Raw genomic sequence first — 24,176 nt, 5'->3', positions numbered from 1 at the left:
AGGAAAGGAAGAGAACACTGGGTAGGGAAGGCCTTCCTGAGAAGATGACTGTTGAAGAAAGATCCATGGGGGTGAGGGTGAGAATCACGATGTTACCTGTGGAAAGGCGCAGCAGACAGAGGAACCAGAGCCCAGAAGGAAGCCCGCCTAGAGTGCCAGACAACTGGCAAGGAGGTCGGTGTGGCTGGAGTGGAAAGTGTAAGGTGGACAGGAGCTGGAGAAGAGGCCAGAGAGATGGGTAAGGGAAGGGACAGATGCTTATAAGTCTTCCTGGCCCATTAGGAAGGGTGCTGGCCTTCACTCTGAGATGACTCATCTGAAGGATCCAGTGGTATGCTCTGATGTAACATTTTCAGAGGGTTTGCTGGTCTAGCTGCTTTGTGGTGAGTGAACGCGGAGACGGGAGGATCAGCTAGGAGGCTACTGCAGTAATCCAGGAGATAAATGGCAGGCTTAGACAAAGGTAGTTACAGTAATGTGAGGAGAAGGGGTAGGACTGGGTGAATTTGGAAAGTAGAATCCACAGACTCGCCTGAGATTTTTTATCTGAGCAACGTGGAGTAATGTCTTTGCCATTTCCTGAGGTAGAAAAGCCTAGGGAGAGAAGGAGTTTGGGGAAATTAGGGATTTGTTTGGGGGCATGTTAAATTTGATTTGGGTTATTTTAAATGTCCTTATTGGCCATTCACACGGGGCTCTTAATTGACAGATGGATATGAGTTTGGAGACCAGAGAAGAGGTACAAACTGGAGATACAAACTGTAAAAGTCATCAGCTTACATGTGGCATTCAAATCCATGAGACTGCATTACAGTAACATGCAGTTTGGGTTTGACTGAGGAGAGTCTGAGCCACGGAGCTGTGCCTGTTTTTTATGGTGAGATCACCCCAGGAAGCAGGCGTCATTATGATGCTGCATCATCTGTGAAAACACTGCCAGGTACCCCGCCCCCCCCCCCCCCACCAAGAAATACCCAGAACTGCTCATATTAAAGGAACCTGGGGTGACCAAAAGCCAGTCTGCATATATGACTCCAATAGATTTTCAAGATGCACAGGATAAGATCAAAGAGGAAATGGTGATCTGGGATTATGCAAGAGTCCAAGAAATCAAGAGTGAGGAGTTTATTGAAAGATCATTGTAGGGACACAGAGAAACATTTAGAATTTGCACTATAATTATAAAGAGAGAGAAGGTGGAGTCAGTACCTTACCAGACCTTTGCTGATTTGCCTGGAAGACCAGAAGAAAACTGAAGGAAGCTACTACGTCCAATGTCTAGAAAAGGACCAGCTGGAAGGGCATTAACTTTCTCCATCCCTGCTGTGCCTGGGTCTGGAGAGAGTGGGATATAAACACACAGAGAGTGTTGGGGAGTGTGAACAACGGTTGGGGGGTTCCCTGGGACTGCCACCTTCCTGAGACGCAGGACTTGAAGTGCCCGAACTAGGGCAGACCTGGGCTAACCCACATGGTCCCGCACCCTAGGATCTGGCCAGACACTTCCTGGAACTGAATAGTTCGGCAGTGGAATAGAAAATAACTATGTTTAGTATGACCGATGTAATTAAAACCTCTTGATGATGATTTTCCATCCTGAGTTCTCACCTGCTTAACCCTTGAATTTCTGAAGGCATTTCCGAGTTCCTTCTGCCAAACAGCAACTTCTAATGGGGCCAGTCAGTGAAGTCCCATAGTTTTTTGGAGACACAATATTAAGATCAAAAGGAGTGTATGTAACAAAGGGACGTCGTTATGACTCAGGACAGGATGCTATAGCCTTTTGAGTCCAAAGGATCATCTCTGAAGACAGGACTGTGTCCTGGAGATCTCTACTGAGCATTCGTGGGCATATTTTCTCCGGCCACATGGAGGGAATGGAGATGCCAAGGCCTCCTACTCTATACTCTGCTGATGTGAGCTGAGTGAGCTGCCCAACATAACTACTCCTGCTCCTTTGTGTGAGCTGTTGACTCTGTCTAGAATGTGCTGTCACATGCACACACACCCATGCACGCACACTCCAGGTCTCAGCTTAGACATCACTTCTGGTGCTCCTATGTCACCAAGGCGCACCCTGGAATTTCAGAAGCCTGTCACTCCAGTCAGTTTAGGGCAGCACTTACGTTTATCCCCACAGTATTACCCACCACTGGGTAGAGTGAAGGTACAATGATCATTTGAATGACTAAGAGGAATTCCTTCTTTTTTCAGATACCCTTTGTTATTTATAATCACATTTCCTAAACAGCTTTTAGTTCTTGGGTGTCAGTCAAATCCACAGAGTATTATGTTAGTTATATAAGCCTATTCTGTAACTGAACAAGAAAGCAAGAGAGAGATAAGGTATTGGATGTAATTACTGAATATGATGGCTTTGTAGAGCCCCAGAAAGTCAGTCTCGGGAGGGATTTATCCAGTTTGACCATCCTGTCAAATCCTCTCATTTTACAGGTAAGTAAAGGAACTTGACAGATAAAGTGACTGAGGTCAGGCCGCTGTTTGTGGCAGAGTTAAGATCAAAACCTGCTTTTTGCTTTGTATAGGAAGCCCTCCCAATAACCCCTTCATCTACACTGGTCTATTTACTTGTTCTTCTTAAGCAGTAATGGTAATTATCTTTTTCCTTCACCTCCCACTTTCTGTCCTTAGGCCCCAACATTCTCTAGGGGTTGGTTAGAAAAGGGAACGATGTTAGCAGTTACTGAAATGGTAGCAAGGCCCTCTCTGCAATTGGCCAAAAGCCAGGGACCGCTGAAAAGACAGTCAGTCCTCATGAATGAATGTGTCCCACCCCGCCCCCCCCCCCCCCCCGCCACTGTGGGTGGCAAATCCCAACTTATGAGCCCGACTCAGGACACAAAAGACAGCACAGCACACACATGAACTTTTGCCACTTTTGTATTTTATTGTGGAACTGAGTTTTTTTTTTCTTTTACATCAAATATCCTCAATGGAAGAGGGGATATTGCACACAAATATCATAAAAGCACTACATATTACTTTCACTGAAAACTAATTTTCTACATTAGATATGACTGGATAGGATAGAAGTGATGCAGGATTATAAGACATAATACCATACACAGCTGCAGACTGACACAAACACCATTCAGAACAAGAGAGAGGAGTGGAGGTGCTTCTCAGCCAGGCTCAAGACTTTCCGGGGCCGGAAAGAGGGCTGCGTACAGCGTGGGTAAGCAGGACTCTGAACGGCCGCTGCATGGTGTTCTTGAAAGGGCAGCCCAGTCTTGATGCCTCATCTTGATGGCTCCCATTTGGGGAGCTCCAAACGAGTGCAGAGAAGCTACTTATTTTTTTCCCTTCCTTTTCAGTTTTTGATGCTGCCTTTTAAATTAATAAAGTCAGATTCTTAAAATAGTAAATAGTTTGAATACCAGGTGAATAACCTAATTGCTTTCAAAGAAATGCTCGTCCCTAGGCTGCTTTTGGTGTGTTGTTCAGTTGGTTAGAAGATAAAAGCTTACAGTTCCTTTCAAATGGAAACAAATCTTCTAAATCTGAAGCACACAAAAAATAAAAAAATAAAATTAAAACAGAAGAAACAACTTATTAATCTAACTCACAATATCATTACCGAGCAAGAACCTCCTGTGACAGGTGACTAAAGAGGCAAGAAAAGCAATTTCAGAATTATAGAGCAGCTCCTGAGAGCTGAAATTTGGTAACAGAAAATGGAAGGTGGTAGAATTTTCATTAGCAAATGACTGAATCTTATTAAATGAGTATTGAAAAGCTCCTAAACTGCATAAGCTATTGGAGACATTTAAAACATTCATATACACTGGGGAAACCATTCACTAGGATATGTAAGGTTTAAAAAAATTTTTTTTTTTTTTAACTTCATGGAAAATGGCATTGGGAGGGGGGGGGGTCAGTCATTGTATCCAGTCCCACCACAAGACTGAGAAAGCATGCATGGGGATTGGGTTTTGAGAAAGGGGATAGAATTCATTAAAATTGGAAGTGGAGGATCATCTCTAACATTTAGTCTCTGTAGAATTTTGCTTAAGAATACTACCAAAAAGTTCATGATCATGAGTGTCCTCTTGATGGAGTCTCATCATTTAAACAGAGTGTAAATTCCTTTCACGCAAATATTCAATCTGTACAATTGGATTAAAGAATCAGTATGAATAAAGCTCCTAGAAGTCTGTGTCAATCCTTAGCTCTCACCATGAATGTACATGGTACATTGTGATGGGTGTTACTAAACTAATTGTGTATTTATGGAACTAGCAAAATTAGGTTAGTCACACAGGTAGGAAAGGTGTCTGGAAAGACAGGAGCAAACCTGCAATGCACTTATTGATTTTCCTGGTACACTCAAGCTCTGTGGTCATCACCGAGAACAATGGATAGAAAAAGGTACTGATATATTTCATAGGAAAAAGAGCCAGCTGACCAGTGCCAGCTTTTGTATATTTTTCCCATTAACTCCCATAGCAAAAAAAAAAAAAAAAGAAAAAAAGAAGAGTAAGATAGAATGCTTATTATAGAGGATCGGCTATAAATGTTTGTATTTTTTTAAAAAGCAAAATAATGCACCTGTTAAATAACTTTAATTTGGGAAGTCAGAAAATAATTCCCTCTTCTATCAAAGAAAAATCAACCAGCGGTCTGGATTTGGCAAGAAGGCCGGAAATCAGTTTTTCTTCCCATGTATTACATGGATCCAACTGACTCAACTTAATAACTAATTATTAAATAACTACTATCATGAGTATCTTAGGTTGTCTCATAAAATAAGTTTGAAGTAAAGTTTATACTCAATCCATTTTTTTACAATGAGTTTTCCATTTTGTGTTAAGTTTTTGTACCCTTTATCAATGTGTTGTTCTTAAGGACTTGAAAGAACTGGGGTAATAAATAAAAGCTGCATTTCTAGAGAAGCCTAAAAAAAATAGAATATTAATTTTAAAAAAATTAAAACATTTGAAAAATGTAATTCACAGCATTAAGTAGACTGCATAGGTCCTCAGTGAAGGGACCCTGAAGAAGCGTTGTTTAAACCCTCATAGTAGTTAGCAGTGCAAAACATACACTTATCAGACAAAAATAAACTAAAATGTTAATTTTGAAATAAATAACTAACATAGAAAATAAAATGAGGTCATTGTTCACTACTCCATAGATCTTAAGAGTCTGCAGGAAACACAACGTGACAGAGCACAGCACAGTTGTCACTGAGAAGTTTGCCACATCTGAACACTGGGTGCATTGATCTGCAACTTGAAACTTGACGTCAGTTTTAATCATGATCTGGCTTCCAGGTTCATAGTTCAATGACGGCAATGATGGAAATGATCTCTGAACTCTACGTGATGAATCGTAGGAGATGGGAATTCATTTGCTTTCAATGAATTATTTCTTTTACATTTTTTCCAGAAAAGGAAATCCCAAAGCAAGTTTTTGCTAGGGTTCTTTGATCTTGTCTTGGCTCTTCTACCTCATGGTTAAAGATCTTGAAAGAAGTATGTAGAATACCACTGGGTGATGTAAAGGCCTAGAAAAGTAGCCAGCCTACCATGCTATTCTCCCCCACTCTCAAATAACACATATTCAGATTTTTATGTTATGGGAATCAAGGGGTGGGAGGTATCACTATTCCTGATAGTTATGGGTTTTAATAAATATTACTGCAATATCAGACTTCAATCTCACCAGAACTTCAAAAAACATTTTTCATTGTTTGTCTTATGAAAGACTTAAAAAAAAAAAAAGACTGTCACTTGAAATTTTCTTTGCATTTTCCTGTAAATGAAAACACCTGTTAAAAAGTTCATCTATGAAAAGTTCTCACATATCTAAAAAAAAAATTCTGTACACTTGTTCCCATAATTATGCTGAAATTAATGGAAAACTAAACAAAAACAAAAAGCCAACGTAAGACAAAGGAAGGTAAATACTGTACACTTGCCGAGAACCTCTTCCACCATAAGACTCGCTGTTTTCCCAGTTCTGATCATAGAAGCCATTTCAGTCTTGGAACTTGCAGTAGTAAAGAAGCTATGAAAGGCTCAACTTGTTTGGCTGAGGGCCACAGGTACACTGAGGTGGAGGTCAACACACGTGACTCAGCATCAAACCACTGCACCAATCAGATCAGCTTCTAGGGCCCCCACACGCGCACACGCTTGCTCCTTTAACTGGAGTATCTATAATCCTACACGGATGTTTTATAAACTTGCGGTCTCACATTAAAAAATTAAGTGCATCAAGTATCTTTGTACATTCAAGTCACTTTCTAAGGCAAATTGTCTACCGTATGTACTCCCAACCGCTTTGGTATTTGCTTATTAATTGGGGTGGACTTGGGTGTTTCTGCATGCAGGTTCATCGACTCAGAGTGGACTAACCGGGTGGACAAATGCTGGGAGCATGCCTTAGATCAATCTACTCGTGTGTCTGAAGAGTCTGAGAGTTCTGAATGGGGTTCAAATCACTCGCACATCCAGTCTACATGCACTACATTATGTCAGTGTGCAGCCTTCAAACTGAAGGAGCTTAATTAAGGCGTGAAAAATCTCACATGCCCTCATAACGAGTTTTGTTCTTTTTGTTTCCTTCCAGCTAACCTGTTTTGGAAAATTAAGACCTTTTTGATGACTCAGACTGACACAAGTTGAGAATGTTTAGTATGTAGACTACAGAATACAGACTGCCTGAGAAAATGCAGACCTAAGCGTTGGTTATTTTCTCCTCCTTACCCCACCTTGCTCTCTCTCTTTCTCTCTGGGTATCTCACCCGCACTCTACCATTCCGTCTCCTTCTCCTGCATTCTTTTTCTTTCTCATCCTCTCTCTCTCCTGTGTTCTCTCTCATTGTGCGCGCGCGCTCTTTCTTTCTCTCGCTCTCTCTCTCGCTCTCGCTCTCTCTAAGACAAATGCCTCTACCTAGCAGAAGTCAGTTGGGTTTGCTAGTGCATGGTTTCCAAATGTTTAGCAGAGATGAACTGGGGTAGGTAATTTTGCAGTAACTTGAACCCTACTGTGGGAATACTGTTACTTCCCTTAGCAATCAGCAAAAACTAAGAAATATTAGTGACTTGCATCACCGTGACACAGTATAGCGTTTGGCAGGTAACAGTTCGGTGACTTATTTAGATGAATTGACGTTTTAGAAAAGGTGGTTTCAAATTGAAGAATTTCTGGAAACAAAGTTCAAATCCTGTGGTGTGGCTGGCCTTGGCTTTTACAGTTCAATCTTGCATGCAGGGAAGGATTCATCTTGCATAACCACTGTGCTGCTGCTGGCTAAAACCATGATGTTGAGGTCTTGTTGTTTCTCATGGGTCTCTTGGTACCATTCCCTCATCACTTCTGAGTCATGGGTAGGGATCAGGGTTACCTGCAGGGAGAGAGAAAAATACCTGTTTAAGGGCAGAGCCAGAAATGAGATGAAAAAGTAAGACAATAATAAGGTATTAGACCATTAAAAGAAAAAGGGAAGAAAGGAAAATTTTCTGTTTTTCCCCAGACATACAAAGGACTTTTCAAGTTACATTTTCCAGGAATCAAAATAAAGCTGCAAAAAATGAAGTTTTTCTGGGAGAGATGAAGACTAGAACCAAAAGCAACTCAGGACTAGTCAATTAGTTCATCTTTACTCATCATCAGTTTTTCAATTCTTTAGTGGTAAGAGAAGAAGGGCTTCAGTTAAGGTGGAATTGCTTGTATTTCCTCTAACACACTTGGTAAATTTTGCATTAAAGATACAGAGGATTAAATCCAGGAGCTTTAGTTATCAGTGCTGCCCAATTGTGTGTAACTAATACTTCATCCTGAGAGCAAAGATTCATATCTGTGTGTGTGTGTGTGTGTGTGTGTGTGTGTGCGCGCGCGCGCAGCTGGCGATGGTAGGTGGGTACTGGTTTGAATAGTAAAAATTCCATGTAATATTCATTAGGAGGCCACTGGGTGCTTCTCATGGGACTTGATGTAGTTAACTACCAAATAATTCTATTTAATATTAATATTATGCAAATACATTTTACTACGTGGCAGTGCAAAATCACAGGTAAAACTGAGATAAGCGAAGGTCACAGCCAAAATAACACCATGGTTCACAGCAAGTTAGGATGTATGTGAGCTAGGAGTGTCCTGTTGGGGACCAATGTCAGCAGTGCTCCTCCTGTGGGATTTCACATGGACAGGTGATTTTCTAAATGACCATGCCCCCAGCTTTGGTCTATTCATGAAACACAAAGTAGTAAAGACAGTTCCCTAGTAGCCCTCACATGGAAATATCATTTTGACTCATACACACATATTCTTGGTATATTAGGGGGAAGGACAAGTAGTCTTGGGCCCATTTTGTAGATAAGTGAATTATGCCTTAGGATGGTGAAGTGGCTTTCCCCCCAGGCATGGTTATTGGTGGTGCCAAGAATAATATTCTAGACTGTCTCCTCTGTGTGAAATCCACTTCATCCTCCGGATATCTCATGTGTGACAGACCCATGGGGCACCTTATGCGATAAACACGATTCCTTCCCTCTGCCTCTGGACACAGCTCCATGTGCAGTGCAGATACTGTCCAGGGCTCTTACCTGCATGTTGCTGCCCCACTGGGCTTTCCCTTCCAACAAGGCATCCAGCACAGCCCGGCTGGGCTCCTCAGCAGCAGGGTCATTCCCACTCACCACGTAGTAGGATGACCTCACTCTCTTGAAAAATTCGACATCAACATTCTTACTATTGCTGTGATTGGGAATATAGCACAGGTCCAAATACACAGGGGGGCCTGGAGGCACAGCTGAGGGCTTGGAGGGCTTGGTGTTTCCTGGTCCTTTGGTAAATAAACAAAGAGAAAAGCCAGGGTCACAGAAATGCAAAGAGACCCACTGGTCTGGTACTCCTTCCCTACTCATTCCCCAAGGAGGTCCTGCAGGACATGCCAAAGGGGGCACTGGACATTTCTCTCTCTCTTGTATAGGGCATTTAACACTGGCAACTTGAGAAAATACAACATGGTTGAATGGCATGGTTTCCCTTTGTGGACAACCCATTAGAAAGGAAGAGAGTTTAAAGGCCTTCCCAAAAGATGGAACTAGATAGTAATATAACTCCTCAAAAAGCTGCTAATGTGCACCCTAATTTGGAAAGTGATCTAATAGATTTTGAAAGTCAAAAGGAATCCTCTGCATTTGGCGAACCATGGTTAAACAACTTTAGTAATCCATGTTAGGATCTCATGTGATAGCAACTCTACTCAAAGCTGAATATTAAACCCCAACATTTGACTTAGTAAACGATTCAGATCTTAACCTCCTATGATCTCCAAGGCCCCCAGAACTCAACCTTGTTCATAAACTGATGAAATGCTGTATTCTCTCCTAGCACAGTACTCTGAAAAGTGAGACATCTCTCCCTAGGCAAGGTTGGCTACCAAACTTTGGCAAGAGAAAGGTTCGGAAAGACTGGGCTTTCTCTAGCCAATCAAGACATACCGGACTGGGGACAGGGGAATCCACTGTCTAAACTCCTGGTCTAAATCAGAAAGCCCAAGCAGGGGCACCTTGGTAACTCAGTCGGTTGAGTGACCGACTTTTGATTTTGGCTCAGGTCGTGATCTCACAGTTCGTGGGATTGAGTCCCACATGGGGCTCTATGCTGACAGTGGGGAGCCTGGTTGGGATTCTCCCTCCCTCTCTCTCTCTGCCCCTCCCCCATTTGCGCTCTCTCTCTCTCTCTCTCTCTCTCTCTGCCTTTGTCTCTCTCAAAATAAATATTTAAAAGAAAGAAAGAGAACCCAAGCAAAGTAAAGATTCAGATTAACCCAAAACCTTCCTGGCACCTTTGTCTGAGGAGATGGTTTTCTGACTTGTTCTGGTTAGAAGGTTTAAACTTTTTGAAACAGTAATAGAACTAGCATTCTAAGGCAGTGGTTATTCAGCCTAGTTGCATAATTAGCATCGATTAGGAAGCTTAATACTGATGCCCAGGCCCCATACCCCAGAATCTGGTTTCACTGGACTGGGGCAGGGTCTGAGCACCACCATCTTTTAAAAGCATCTCGGATGATGTTAATGTGCAGTTGGGTTGAGACCACTACTATAAAGTCATTTAAAATACCAGCTGGATCCTATATATTTAATCCTCTTTCCTTTCTCCATAGGATCATTAAAGACTGTCACCCCAGAGTCAAAACCACCAGTGAATTCCATCACTTGTCCAGTTTTACTTGTAGAAGCGAGTGATGAGAATCAGCCAAACTGATACTTGGTTAAACGGACTCATTTTAATGAATACCTAGCCATTTTAATGAATGTAAGCTAAAGCCGTTAGGATGTCCATATTTAGGCCTATCAAAGAATTCTGACTTATAACAGAAGCTTGTGAGTTACAGTTCCAACAATTAAAAATGCAAGTTTTTCTTGCGCACGAAATCACTACCATCGACACCAAATGAACGCTGCTCATAGAAGCACAAACTGAGGGAAGCTGACAGCAGTCAACCCAGGTTTGTTTTAAAAATCAATTAATGATGCAGTTTTGTTGTTTTAAAAATCTTTTGGAAAAGTAAATTCAAATTAATTCATCTTTATTACTTGGCCTTGAGAATATCTCTTTAAATGACAAAAAAAATTTAAAAAAAACAATTGTGTGGGCTAGAATGTATATATTTGGCAAGTTTGATAGCAAATTTCAGTTGGCTTTTATCTGTTTGAAAGGGTTTCACGTGTTCCCCTAAGTATAGGTCAGTTGCCAACTCTTTCAGACCAAGAGGTTAATTACCTGGTGGTTTTCCATTAATTCTGAGCATGAACAAACTCAGTTTGTTTTCTGCATGCTTGTACAAAGAGGAAAACTGACGAGAAGTCAAGCTGGAAATTGGTCCCCCATGTTGCTTAAAGCAAAACTTGGCAACTGTAAGTGATACTTCTTAAAATGTACTGAATTTGAGAGTCCCACAGTTCAGCTATCAGATTTTTCCCTAATAAATGAATAGATGTTATTTAAGTCATTTTTTGCTTTACATGTCTAGGTCAATTTTATTACTTTGTGAATAGAGGTCTAAAATCCCTGAATAACTACATAAAGGAAATAAAATGTATTAATGCAAAACCCTATGATTGGTTTGAAGCAACAAAATGAAGCTAGGCCATCGAAGACCCAGGTCATCACTGAGAACTTGATGAATAAGGGAACTGTTACCAACAGAAATGATCAGAAGTCAGGGATATCTCCTCCTGCCAACTGAATTTCAACCTGGAACAGAATTCTGACTCTCTATGAGTGAGACTGTGGTGTTAGAGGGGGATAAGAAGAGACTTTGATGCTCTTCTCTCAATTTGTACTGGGTACTGACCAGCTGAAATTAGGATGTTCCCTGGCCAATAAGAAAATAGCACTGCTTTTAATGTGGATGTAGGTCTAAAATGGTGATTTTTTTAATTAAAAACTTTCCAATTTTTAATTTTAAGTGTTACAACTTTTATTTTAAAAATGTTATAACTTCACTGAAAAAAAATTCTTTATGAAAAAATTAAATCTAAATCTTGGGCCCACACCGGTCACACCAGGCTTGGCTTGGCACTCTGGCTCTCCCTAGACTTTTGGGAGCTCCTGGCCTGTGTCACCTTAGCTTGATTCTGAGGCCTGTGCCAGCACAGGCTTCCAGAGGAGTTTCAAAACACATGTCCTTGGTTCTGAAGATTTAGAACAAGGCTATGGTCACTGTATTGCAGGACGGAGCAAACCCAGACAGTGGTTACCTGGCGAATCAGAGCCGCTCTGGGCAATATGCTGCACTACCCTCAAGCCTGCAGCCACGTTGGGCTGAGATCCACACCTTTTGGCAGAAGAGAATAGTAAAAGGGAAGGGAGAGATGTACCCTCTCCCCTTCCCAGTACCAAGTTACATGGCACCTCAAAGACTCCAGTCAAGGCGGAACAGCTGTGGACCATATCAGGACACTGGCACCCTTCCACCTACCTGCAGTTGCAGTCTTTACCGATTTGGATGTGGAGGCGTTGGCGGCATTCTTGGTGTCCTTGTCTTTCTCTTCCCCGCGTGCAGCTTTGACCTCCGGAGTGGTAGTGGTTTTTGTTGCTTTTTCCACAGATTCCTTCTTCTTAGGAGAAGCCACTCTGGACACTTTATCTGAGGATTCTTTCAAGCCCCCTGGTTTTGGTGAAGCTGCAGAAGGCTTAGACTTCCCATCACCCTTTTTGACAGGTGAAGATGACTTGGTCTTTGTGCCTGGTTTTTTGGTTTTGGTCTTCTCTTTCAGGTCTTTCTTCAGAGCTTTGCCCAGGTTCTGCTCAATGGCCAAGGCCTCCGGGTCCATCATGGACACGTCAGGGTGGCGTGGAGAAGGGCTGCGGTCCTGCATGGGAGCCGGAGGTGGGTCCATGTGTTTGTATGTGACAGTTTTGTCTGTGGGGATAGTTTCTGATTCATCTTCAGAGTCGATATTTGCATCAGCTGTGATGGAAGGGCACTCTTCAGTCTCCGGGGGGACATCAGAATCGGTCTGGGATGGAGCTGACTCGCTGACTGAGGTGGGAGGGGTTTCATCACACTGTCGCCCCTGTGGCTTTCCTCCTGGAGGTGGTGGGGCTCCCCCTGATTGGGTGAGAGGCTTCTCAGCCTCTTCAGTTGGCTCTTCACTGGCAAACCACTCGAGAGGATTGGGATTAATGAAGGAGGGTGAGAGTTCTGTCTTGGGATGCTTGTATTCACAGGAGGACACAAGGCATAAATCAACATCCTGGCGTGCCTCTGAGGGAGACTTCTTTTCTACGGTGTAGCACTGCTCTGAAGTCTCGTAGGAATACGTAGATGCTTGTGGGGTTCTAGTGATTTTCTCTACGGCTTCATAATCATAGGTGGAAGTATCAGGGGCTCGTGTAGTTGCCGTCGATGTCTCGTAGGAATAACTTTCAGACTCAGGGAAACTGGCGATTTTCTCAGTGGTCTCGTAAGAGTAGCTGGAATCCCCAAGCGTGTGGCCGCCATCTTCGGAGTCATCATAGCCATTGCTGATATCATCCAGGAGCCTTCTAGAAGACCTCTCGGTCTTTTCATAGCTGTAACCACTCACTTCAGGGGTCCTCATGGTCTTCTCACTTGCCTCGTAGCTGTATTCACCCTCTTCAGGGGTCCGTGTGGTCTCCTCAGTGATTTCATAGGCATAACCACCATCTTCCGGGGTCTTGGCGGTTTTCTCAATGATCTCATATGAGTAGCTGCTGTCACATGGGGATTTTGTGGTACTGTCTGTCTTCTCATAGTAATAGCCACTCACATCTGGGGTCCGGGTGGTTTTCTCATAAGACTCATACTCATAACCCTCTTCATCTGGGGACCTGGTTGTTTTCTCAGGCTTTTGATAGGCATAGCTGAAGTCACCAGGTGTCTTCCCTCCAATGTCCTTCTCCATGCCAGATGTGGTCAAATCTCTGTTCAAGGCCAGCTGGTGTTGCACCGTATCAAATAACATCGAGGCACGGAAGCCATAGGGCTCTGCGGATGCTGCATCCGTCGGTGGAGGAGAGGAAGTGGGGCAAGCTGCTATGGTCTCTTTGACGGCAGAGGTAGAATCTGAAAAGCTAGGTGAATATAAAGGAGAGGACTCTCTTGGGGTGAGTGGAGAGATATCAGATTTTGGTGACAGCTTCTCTCCTTCTAGACTTTGCACTTTTTCTGAGGTGAGAGAGGCATATAAGGATATATCTCTGGGAGGAACGACGTCAGATAGAGTGTCTTCTTGGAGAGGAGAAGCTATCTGAGAGGGGGTATGTGCTGAAGAGGTGGATGGGGAGGCCTCAACCTGAGACACTGAGATAAGCTCAGAAAGATCATTGTCTTGGGTGTAGGATGGCTCCTCCATTGGTGGTATCTTATGTGATAAACTAGAGTCCTGCATGTCAGGACTGTAATCCACTTCAGTTGGCCCATTTTCAGTGATGTGAAGCATACTTGCACCCACTGTAGGGTGATCTGGAGACTGTCGACTAAAGTCCATAGCAAGTGAGTGCTCAGGGGATTCTTGGCCAAATTCAATAGACATTGAGGACTGTTCAGATCTGTGATCTTGGACTGGTGTCCTGGATTTGGCTGTTTTAGGGGAGAAATCTGGTGGAGAAATTGACATTGGTCTTGGACATTCTTCTTTAGATGGAGACATTTCTGTTTCCTGGAAAGTGGTAGGCGTTTGCACAACAGACACAGAAAGGGAGTCATCGACTTCTGTAGAATGTGGAGAGCCAACCTCAGCATGCAGAGAAGGAGACACGTCATCTGTTGTTGGCTCTGGAAATGAGCTCGTAGCCACAGAAGCTGTGGATACTGAGGCCACGCCCTCCATGTGAGAGTATGTGTCTTCTGCTACACCCTCATCAACAGGAGTAGCTGACTTGTCTGAGACAGTGCCTTCTGAAATGGACATCTTAGTGTCTTCTTTAAAAGACCCAAACTGACTGACATCTATTTGTGTAGGAGAAACATCTCCTCCTAATTTTCTTTCATCTAAAGCCAATCCAGATTGAGAACTCATGGCTTCAACATCGTCAGGTTTCTTTTCTTGACCAAAGTCTTCCTTTATTGGTATAAAGTCTGTGCTTTTCTCTTCTGGTTTGTCTTGTGAAAGACCAGTAGAAGTCATGTCAGAGATGGGACTTATTTCATCTGGAAAGCCTTGTTTTCCATCCTTTCCTTCAACGGGGCTTTCAGTACCTCTACCAGAAGTCTTGTCATCAGCACTTAGAAAACTTTCATATGCAGATTCGGATCCAATTAGGGGAGGGCTCCGTAAAGGAGACAAAACTTTTTCAATAGGAGATTCCGAGTCAGGCACAGGTTCATCCATGGGGCTTATGGAAGCCCTTTCATTCTCATCTTTGGCATCACTGAATTCAAAACTCACTGGAACTGCTGGTGGTTTTTCAGTTACTTCTGTGGGGAGGTGACTAGATTTCTCTTCAGTGGGCGACTGGTAGTAAGGTGTGTGGCCAGCACTGCCAGTTACAGACTGAGATGGAGACACCACTTCCAGGGTCTTATCCTCAGGACTAGCACAATGTTCTTCAACTACTTCTTGGGTCACCTCAGGAGACACTGGGACTGCTTCTGCCTCCGCTGAGACTTGAATCTCATTGGGTGTCAGAGAAAAGTTCACACTGCGTTCACCCAGGGGGGTCTTTTCTATGGGTGATGGAGGAGATGGACTCAGGGATGGGCTCTTGGGTGGGCTAAGTTTTTCATCTGAAACTGCTGAGATGGTGTCTTTGATCACCAGCGTGGCACTGGCTTTCATGTCTTTCTCTTCAGTGTAGTAAGCGTCACGTAGAACAGATCTGCTAAATTTGTCTTCCTCCATGGATGACGGTGGTGAGATGGTGGAGGCTGAAGCGTTGTAGTCCTTCCCATCTGTGGCATCTGTTTTTGATCCTTCAGATAATCCATTGAGTGATGTAACAGCAGGTTTGCAGTATTCCTGAGAATACAGTGAAGACTCGTATTTGGTGATGTTTACAAATTCTTGAGATGGGGACTCTGTCTCTTCATTGTTGATCTCATCACTCATCACATCACGAGGAGTAGACATCTCATCCATTGGGGTGGGCTCACTGGATATCTCAATGGTAGACTGAGTGTAGCCAGAGGTGGCAGTGAATTCTTCAGGCTGGTCTTCTCGATTCTCCTCATCAGATGCGGTGGCCTCACTTTCTGAGCCTCCAGGTAAAGTCTCATCGTGAATTGAAGATGCAGGTTCTCGGGCAGGAGACTGGGCTCCTGGTTGCTTGATTGATGTGGTGAGGAATCCATACTGATCCTCGACACCGCTAGCCTCTGCAGCCTTGTCAACCACGGCCATGACGTAATCTTCAGCTTCGGCTTTTTCGGGCTCATATTCTTCCTCTCTGGCATCCTCAGCTCTGTCCTCCTCATCACCCTCCTCCTCAGATTGTTCAGCTTCTCCCTTCTCCACCACCTCATCCATGTCTTCTTCTGCTCGGTCATCTCCACTAGCCAGAGACTCCCTCTTCTCCTTGATGTGCACATCTGCCTCAGCCTTTGCGCTTTCCTCCTCCTCCATGAGGCTGTGCTTGGAGGTGCTCACGCACACGGTTTCTTCAACGTCCTCTTCTGGCTCCTCAGCCTCCTCAGTTTCTGCCTTCTCTTCATAGTCTCCAGTCTCTGAGGATTCTTCAAAACCTGTTCCTTCATCTTCAAATTTTTCAATGTCGTCTACCCCCTGTTTCTCCACCGGCTCCAGTTCCTCAGGGGTTTGTTCACATTCACCCTCCCCTTCAGTGGTGGTGATCCCCTCATCGGGAGATTCGGCAGGGCCTTTGATGACTTCTGTCTCTTTCTGGAGGACGTAGGCTTCGACTGGTTCAGTTTCCTTCAGTTTCTCCTCGTCTTCGATCAGCTCCAGCTGAGGCTTGATGTCTTTTGCTACATCGACCTCTTCAGCCTTTAACTCTTCAAAGTCCTTAGTCAGATCCTCAGGGGATGACATAAGGGACCTCTCGGCCTCGAGTTCTTTGGCAGGGCCAGCACTTGCCATTCCAGCTGCTGCCGCCACAGCCGCCACAGCGGCCACAGAGCCAATGGCTGCAGCTGCGGCCTCTGGTGTCTTGCCTTCCTTCTTAACGACTTTAATCTTCCCCTTCTCCTTTGGCTTCCCAGCAGCAACAGAATCTTTTTTGACAGGCTCTTCCTTCTTGGGCACTTTTGGTTTTAATGCAGCTGGTTTTTTTGCTTCAGATAGAGGAGTAGATGGTTTCTTTGCATCTTTAGGAAGTTTCTTAATTTCTTTTTTGGGTTCCTTTTCTTCCTTTTTAATTTCCTTCTTTTCTTCCTTCTTCACCTCCTTCTTGGCTTCCTTCAGTGGGGTTTCCTTCTTAACCTCTTTCTTGGGTTCTTTCTTCTCTTCTTTCTTGATTTCTTTTTTCACTTCCTTTTTCACCTCTTCCTTTTTTGGTTTTTCTTCCTTCTTAATGGGTGTTTTGTCCTCCTTTTTAGCCACTTCTTTCTTTGGCTTTTCTTTCTCCTCTTTCTTTTCCTCAGATTTTGCCTTGGTTTCCTTTTTTACTGTCTTCTCCTTAGAGACTTTGGGTTTGACATCTGTGGCTTGCTTTTCGGCCACCTCAGCTTTCACCGGAGGCAGCTCTTCTTTGCTCGGCACCTCCTTTTCAGTCACTACAGGTTTGGTCTCTGTTTTTACTGGCTTGTCTTTTTTCACTGTTACCTTTTCTTTGCTTTCAACTTTGGGCGGCTTTTCCACATGATTAGCTTTTGTAACATCAGGGGTTTCTTCTTTAGACTCCTTTCGCACAGATTTGCTAGGAAGTGGTTTTGCGGCTGGCTTCAGACTTTCTCGGCTATCGGCTCTCTGTTTCAGTTTTACTTGTTTCACAGCTGGGGCGGCCACCTGGCCAGTTAGGTCCTTCTGGGTGGCCAGTGGCTGTTTCAGAAAGTCTAAATGTTTGAGCTTTTCCAGTCCTTCCAGGATATTGTATTGGGTGCTATTGCCGGGAAACAGGACTCGAATGATTTTCTCTGCGGGGTTTGCCGGATGCCACACGATCAAAGAGGAGACTGAAGTTAAGTAGGAAATTGGGATATCTATTTCTTGACCATTAGGCAGGATTAGTTCAGCCTTGTCTTTGTTGGTGCCAGTCCACTGCTGCATAAAATACAGCATTTCCTTGCTGTTCTTAACTGGGTTGAGCACATACATCTCAAGTTTACCAACTCCCATTTTTTGGAAAAGAATGACAGGATCAATGGTATTGCCTACACTTCTGAAGAGAGGTTCTGGTTTCATGGACAATTTATTTAGGTACTGGAGAGTGAAGCAAGCTTCTTCTATGCTTCTCTTCATCTTGATGTTTGGCTCTGGGTTTTTCAGATTTTCAGGTACATTGAGAAATACAACTCCCAAGTCAGGGGAGATGAGGTTTTTCATCCAGTCACTATTTGTGGTGGAGCCCTGGGACTGTTCTTCCTCGAGCTCTGCAATTTTCCGCTGTAGCATGCTGTTTATTCCAGGCAAATTGTCATCCCCAATGTGGGTGAGTAGGATGGAGTCCACTCTGTCCAAGTGTCGGATGAGCTTCCAAAAGCAGGATTTCCTTTCCGATCCTCCATTGATGAGCATATTGAATCCATTCACAGCAAACAATGCAGAATCGCCCCTCCCTCCTGGAAAAATGTAACAACAAGGCTTGGAGAGCTTTAGAAATCCACCCGATGTGGGAGGTTCTAGGATATCAAAGGGAGATGGGACTTCCACTGATTCTGAGAGATACTCAGTAAACTCGGAAAGTCCTTCCATTTCTGGCAATATAGAAGCTGAGTTGAGTTTAATATTGATGAAGTCTTGGAGATTGTGTCTGTCAAGATTGGAGTTCTTCCAGTCCCCTTCTTCAGGACAGAACAGGGTTAAGCTGGCTTTGTTGGCAGGATGGGTGGTACTCAGTAATTCCCCAATCTGGGATTTAAAAAAATAATAATAAAGGAAGAAAGAAAAGTTTTAAGTAACTGTCATCACTGATCCATCACCTCCATCCATTACTAAGTATTGCAGGATCATTGGGTGTGCACAGGGCTGATTTCAGAGATGCTAGTTGGGTAAATGCAGAAATATTTCCATTCTGGTAGGTGAATAGCCTCTGTACTGACCCCTCCTACCACTCCCTTCTGCCTCAACCACCCCTCCTCACCACCAGCACCTCCTCTGGGACCCCTATGGCATCTGTTCTTGCCCAGGAGGGGAACTCCAGACCTCTGCTCCAGTTCTATGACCAGTGACCATCTGAATAATAGTGCCTGTGCCACAGCAGTTATGAAATACTTTGGATCTCATTCCCAGGTACCTGCCATGCAAAAATGCCCTTTAAACAATCACAGGGAAGCCTATGTGAATCATTTCACCACCTATATAAAGTGTTTTCTTCTATTCCATTGGGCTTGGCAAAGAGGCCTTACTGACACACTAAAGGAATTTAGATCTAGTGCACTTGTTGACTACTTTTAGAATTTGGTAGATACGAAACACAAAAGTTTGACGTGATTTGCCTCCCATTGGAGACAGATAGTTCTAGACTGCACATGACAAAAAATTACTGATTCTAGCATCTTTAAAACATGAGTGGTCCACCCAGTAGATTCTCTGCAAATACAAATACTTTGATTGAAATCATGATGATTAAAGCAATTGGATAATTATATCCGTCTGCTCATGTTTAAATTCAAGGTGAGACATTCTACTCCCTCACAACTCCTGCTCTTCTCAGGGCAAACTGGATATGAGTGGCTAAGATCAAATTTGGCTCAAAACTTTTTCAATGCATTGTTTACTACCATAGGATGGGAATGTAGAAGAGTAAATTGGAATAAAAACAGAGAATGTCAGTTTAATAAAAATGCTATTCTCTTTCTCACTCCATATGACAGCCATATGTTTCATGGTCTTGGCTTAGTAAATAGTGAGGAAGAATCATGTTATAAACTGCACTCTTCTATCACTTACAGCAAAGCTCATAAATCAGCCCAGAGTTTCAAGTGAAAAGAGCTCTGTGTCTTTGATGTTAAACTATGAAAGGGTAATGCAAAGACTGTACTTGGCCCCGGCATCCCCAAGCCAGCAGGTCTGAACTCTTGCCTTCCGGTCTTAGAGTGGTGTCCTCTGTCTCACACAACCTCCTAGTGTGGCTACTCGTATGCGTATTTGTAGAGGGACCATGTATAGACTCTGAATTTTCCTACATTAGATTACAGTAAAATGGCCATTTTTGTTTTGTTAGTGTATCTGTCCTACATTTTATGTGAAGGGTCACAAGATAGCAAAATAAGAAGCCTTTGGGAGAGGAGTTAAGATGGCAGACAAGTAGGGAGACCGGAATTTCCCTTGTTCTCAAACACAGCTGTACTGAGGCCAGAACACTTGGAACAGCCAGGAGTAGAGGTTGCGGAGTGACAGAAAAATCTCCACAGGTGGAAAGAGAGTTTTCTGGGACAGAGGTGCGTGTTTGTGAAGTCGGAGAGAGAAAATTAGAAGCCTAGGCACGGAGTTGGGGAACCCCTTCTGTGGAGAGACGGAAGAGAGAGAGGCTGTGGAAGTGTGGTATTTGTTTGGACAGGAGAAAAACCTCTTCAGAACACGCACTGGAGAACGAGAAATATGGAGTGTGCCAGTTTCTACTTTAAAAACAGCCTTAGGAGCTAAAGATCGGAGTTTTCAGGGGAGCGCGACTTTCTCTGAATCGGAGCTGCCGCGGAATGCATGCACCTGGGTGGGGGAAGAGGAGCAGGCCCCAGGGCTCAGTAGTGATCTCAAGGGCACCCTGGGAGAGAACAGTCCCCTCCCTTGAGTACGGTGGGAAGAAGGTGTATTGCTCCCCGCCCCCAACGATAAAAGACCCTTCAGGTACCAGCCAAGAGGCCCTTTGTCAGCTGGGCAGAGTGGCGCTCCCTAAGAACCAGGTCCGTGTGGTGCAGGATCCTTTAAGACATAGGGGTTTGCATCCCAGCTGAGCACCTTGGAGGCGCAGGAGACTGGGAGACTGTGCAGCAGGGGCAAGCCAGCCACCTGTGCTGCTCTGGGAAGGTTGCCTGAACAGCGTGGTTTGAGACACCCGGTCCGGGGAGGAGAGACTGGGGTGTTGCCATTTTCCTCCCTGTCACCAACTCGGTGGGCTTCAGGGAACGGGGACAGCGGTCCCCAGTGGAGGCAGACCGCCTACACCAAACCCCACCCCTCCGTACCTGGTAACTGCATATCTACCGGAGTGGGACTGACACTGAGCGAGCCCGCGGGCCCCTCCTCCAGACCAGCATAGCCACAGGTTCCAAGACACCAACAGACAACTGTCCTGCAGTTTTGTATGTTAGGCTGATGGGTTTGTTTTCGTTCTTCACTTTTTCTTTCCTTTCTTTCTACCCTCCTCTTCCTCCCCCCGCCCCCCACTTTGGAATCAGGCTCATAGTTTATGATTTGACTTTTAGTAAATTCCTGCTATATATAAATATGTCTTTTGTTTTTGTTTCTTTTTCTGTTCTGGTTGTTTAATCAGGCATTTTTACTCTGTTCTGTTGATACCTTTTATGTGGCTCCTTCTTCTTTATTTCCCTTTCTCTCTCTCCTTCTGGATTAAGCCTTAGAGTTTCTTTGATTCTGTGCCTTGTCTTTTTTTTTTTTTTTTTTTTTTCCGCTCCTTTCATTCCTCTCTTTGTATGGGGTAGGCTTCCCCAACCCTCCCCGCTTTTTTACTTTTTCTAGGCACAAATCAAAGCACACCTGATGGAAGGTCCAAACAATCTACCACTACGAGTAGGGAGATAAAGCAACCTGAGTCACAACAACAAAGAGCACATAACATATTCCAAAAACACTTCCTGAAGTGCCAGGCCCTGGACAGTGTATGACCCCATTTTAATATAGTAGTACTCACAGGTGCAAGACACATAACAAGCTATTAAAACACACAAAGGACAGAAAACTAGCTAAAATGATGAAACAGAAGAATTCTCCTCAAAAGAAATTCCAGGAAGAAGTGATAGCCAGAGAATTGTTCAAAACAGATATAAACAACATATCTAAACATGAACTTAGAATAATAGTCATAAGACTAAAGCATAGAAGGCAGCAGAGAATCTATTGCTGCAGAGATCAAGGACCTAAGAAATAATCACAATGAATTAAGAAATGCTATAAATGAGATGCAAAATAAACTAGATGCAGTTACAGCAAGGATGGAAGAAGCAGATGAGAGAATAGGTGATACAGAAGATAAAATTATGTAAAATGATGAGGCAGAGAAAAGAGGGAAAGGAAATTACTAGACCACAAGGGGAGAATTAGAGACCTAAGTGATTCAATGAAACAAAATAATATCCTTATCATAGGAGTTCCAGAAGAAGAGAGAGGAAGGGGCAGAAGGTTTAGGTGAACAAATTATAGCTGAGAACTTCCCTAATCCAGGAAAGGAAAAGGACATCCAAGTCCAGGAGGCATAGAGAACTCTATTGAAAATCAGCAAAAACAGGTTAACACCAAGACAAATCATAGTGAAGCTGGCAAAATACAAAGATAAAGAGAGAATTCTGAAAGCAGCTAGGGACAAACGGGCCTTAACTCAAGGGTAGACACATAAGGGTAGTAGCAGACCTGTCCACTGAAACTTGGCAGGCCAGAAAGGCATGGCAGGAAATATTCAACATGCTGAATAGGAAAAATATGCAACCAAGAATCCTTTATCCAGCAAGGCTGTCATTCAGAATAGGAGAGATAAAGGCTTTCCCAGACAAAAATTAAAGGAGTTCATGACCACTAAACCAACCCTGCAGGAGATCCTAAAGGGGGACTCTGTGAGTAGAAAGCAACAAAGACTACAAAGGACCAGAGACCTCACCACAAGCACAAAACCTACAGGTAACACAATGACACTAGATCCACATCTTTCAATAATTACTCTAAATGTAAATGGACTAAATGCCCCAATCAAAAAACATAGGGTATTAGAATGGATAAAGACAAACCAAAACAAAACAAAACAAGATCCATCTATATGCTGCCTATAAGAAACTCATTTTAGACCTGAGGACACCTGCAGATTGAAAGTGAGGGTATGGAGAACGATCTATCATGCTACTGGATGTCAAAAGGAAGCTGGAGTAGCCATATTTCTACCAGACAAACGATTTTAAAACAAAGACTGTAACAAGAGATGAACAAGGCATTATTTCATAAATAAGGGCTCTATCCATTAAGAAGATCTAATAATTATAAATGTTTATGCCCCCATTGTGGAGGCACTCAAATATATAAATCAGTTAATCACAAACATAAATAAGTGTATAGATAACAATACTGTGATTGTAGGAGACTTTAATGCTCCACTTACAGCAATGGACAGATCATCTAGGCAGAAAATCAGTAAGGAAACAATGGCTCTGAATGACACAATGGACCAGATGGACCTAACAGATATATTCAGAACTTTTCATCCAAAAGCAGCAGAATACACACTCTTCTCAAGTGCACTTGGAACATTCTCCAAAATAGATCACATACTGGGTCACAAAACAGCCCTCAAAAAATATAAAAGGATTGAGATCATACCACACATATTTTCAGATCACAATGGGAATGGGAGAAAATATTTGCAAATGAAATATCAGATAAAGGGTTAGTATCCAAAATCTATAAAGAATTTATCAGGGCACTGGGGTGGCACAGTCGGTTGAGAGTCTGACTTCAGCTCCGGTCGTGATCTCACAGTTTGTGGGTTCAAGCCACGTGTCAGGCTCTGTGCTGACAGCTCAGAGCCTAGGGCTGTTTGGATTCTGTGTCTCCCTCTCTCTGCCCCTCCCCCATTTGCATTCTGTCTCTCTCTCAAAACTCAACATTAAAAATTAAAAAAAAAAAACAACTTACCAAACTCAACACCCCTAAAACAAATAATCCAGTGAAGAGATGGGCAAAAGACATGAATAGACACTTTTCCAAAGAAGACATCCAGATTGCTCACAGACACATGAAAAGATGCTCAACATCTTTCATCATCAGGGAAATACAAATCAAAACTACACTGAGATACCACCACACACCTGTCAGAATGGCTAACATTAACAACTCAGGCGACAACAGAAGTTGGCGAGGATGCGGAGAAAGAGGATCTCTTTTGCATTGTTGGTGGGAATGCAAGCTGGTACAGCCACTCTGGAAAACAGTATGGAGGTTCCTCAAAAAACTAAAAGTAGAACTATTCTATGACCCAGCAATTGCACTACCAGATATTTATCCAAAGGATACAAAAGTGCTGATTTATAGGGGTATATGTACTCCACTGTTTATAGTAGCACTGTCAACAATAGCCAAATTATGGGAAGAGCCCAAATGTTTATCAGCTGATGAATGGATAAAGAAGATGTGGTATATATATATATATACATATATACATATATACATATATACATATATATTGTATATATATGTATATATATACATATATATACAATGAAATATTACTCAGTAATCAAAAAGAATGAAATCTTGCCATTTGCAACAACATGGATGGAACTACAGTGTATTATGCTAAGTGAAATAAGTCAATCAGAGAAAGATAGATATCGTGTTTTCACTCATGCGTGGAATTTGAGAAACTTAACAGAAGACCATAGGGAAGGAAAA

At 43.2% G+C, this 24,176-nt stretch overlaps 1 protein-coding gene across 2 annotated transcripts in view; it reads right to left on the bottom strand.

Annotated features, from left to right (window-relative positions):
- Nucleotides 1–2,885: 2,885 nt before the first annotated feature.
- The window catches only part of MAP1B (microtubule associated protein 1B), a 99,864-nt gene continuing 78,573 nt past the window's right edge, over nt 2,886–24,176 (bottom strand). For both annotated transcript variants that reach the window (XM_042940688.1, XM_042940695.1), the window contains 3 exons: nt 11,963–18,473; nt 8,574–8,812; nt 2,886–7,372 (listed from right to left, as the gene is read on the bottom strand). In XM_042940688.1, the coding sequence (XP_042796622.1) occupies nt 7,217–7,372; nt 8,574–8,812; nt 11,963–18,473 (6,906 nt within the window). In that variant the 3' untranslated portion in view covers nt 2,886–7,216. The remainder of the gene's footprint in view (nt 7,373–8,573; nt 8,813–11,962; nt 18,474–24,176) is intronic.

This window comes from Panthera leo, chromosome A1 (assembly GCF_018350215.1).
Source record: "Panthera leo isolate Ple1 chromosome A1, P.leo_Ple1_pat1.1, whole genome shotgun sequence".
Classification (NCBI taxonomy): Eukaryota; Metazoa; Chordata; class Mammalia; order Carnivora; family Felidae; genus Panthera; species Panthera leo.
The sequence above is the reverse complement of the archived record's forward strand: the minus strand, read 5'-3'. Positions and strand labels throughout refer to the sequence as shown.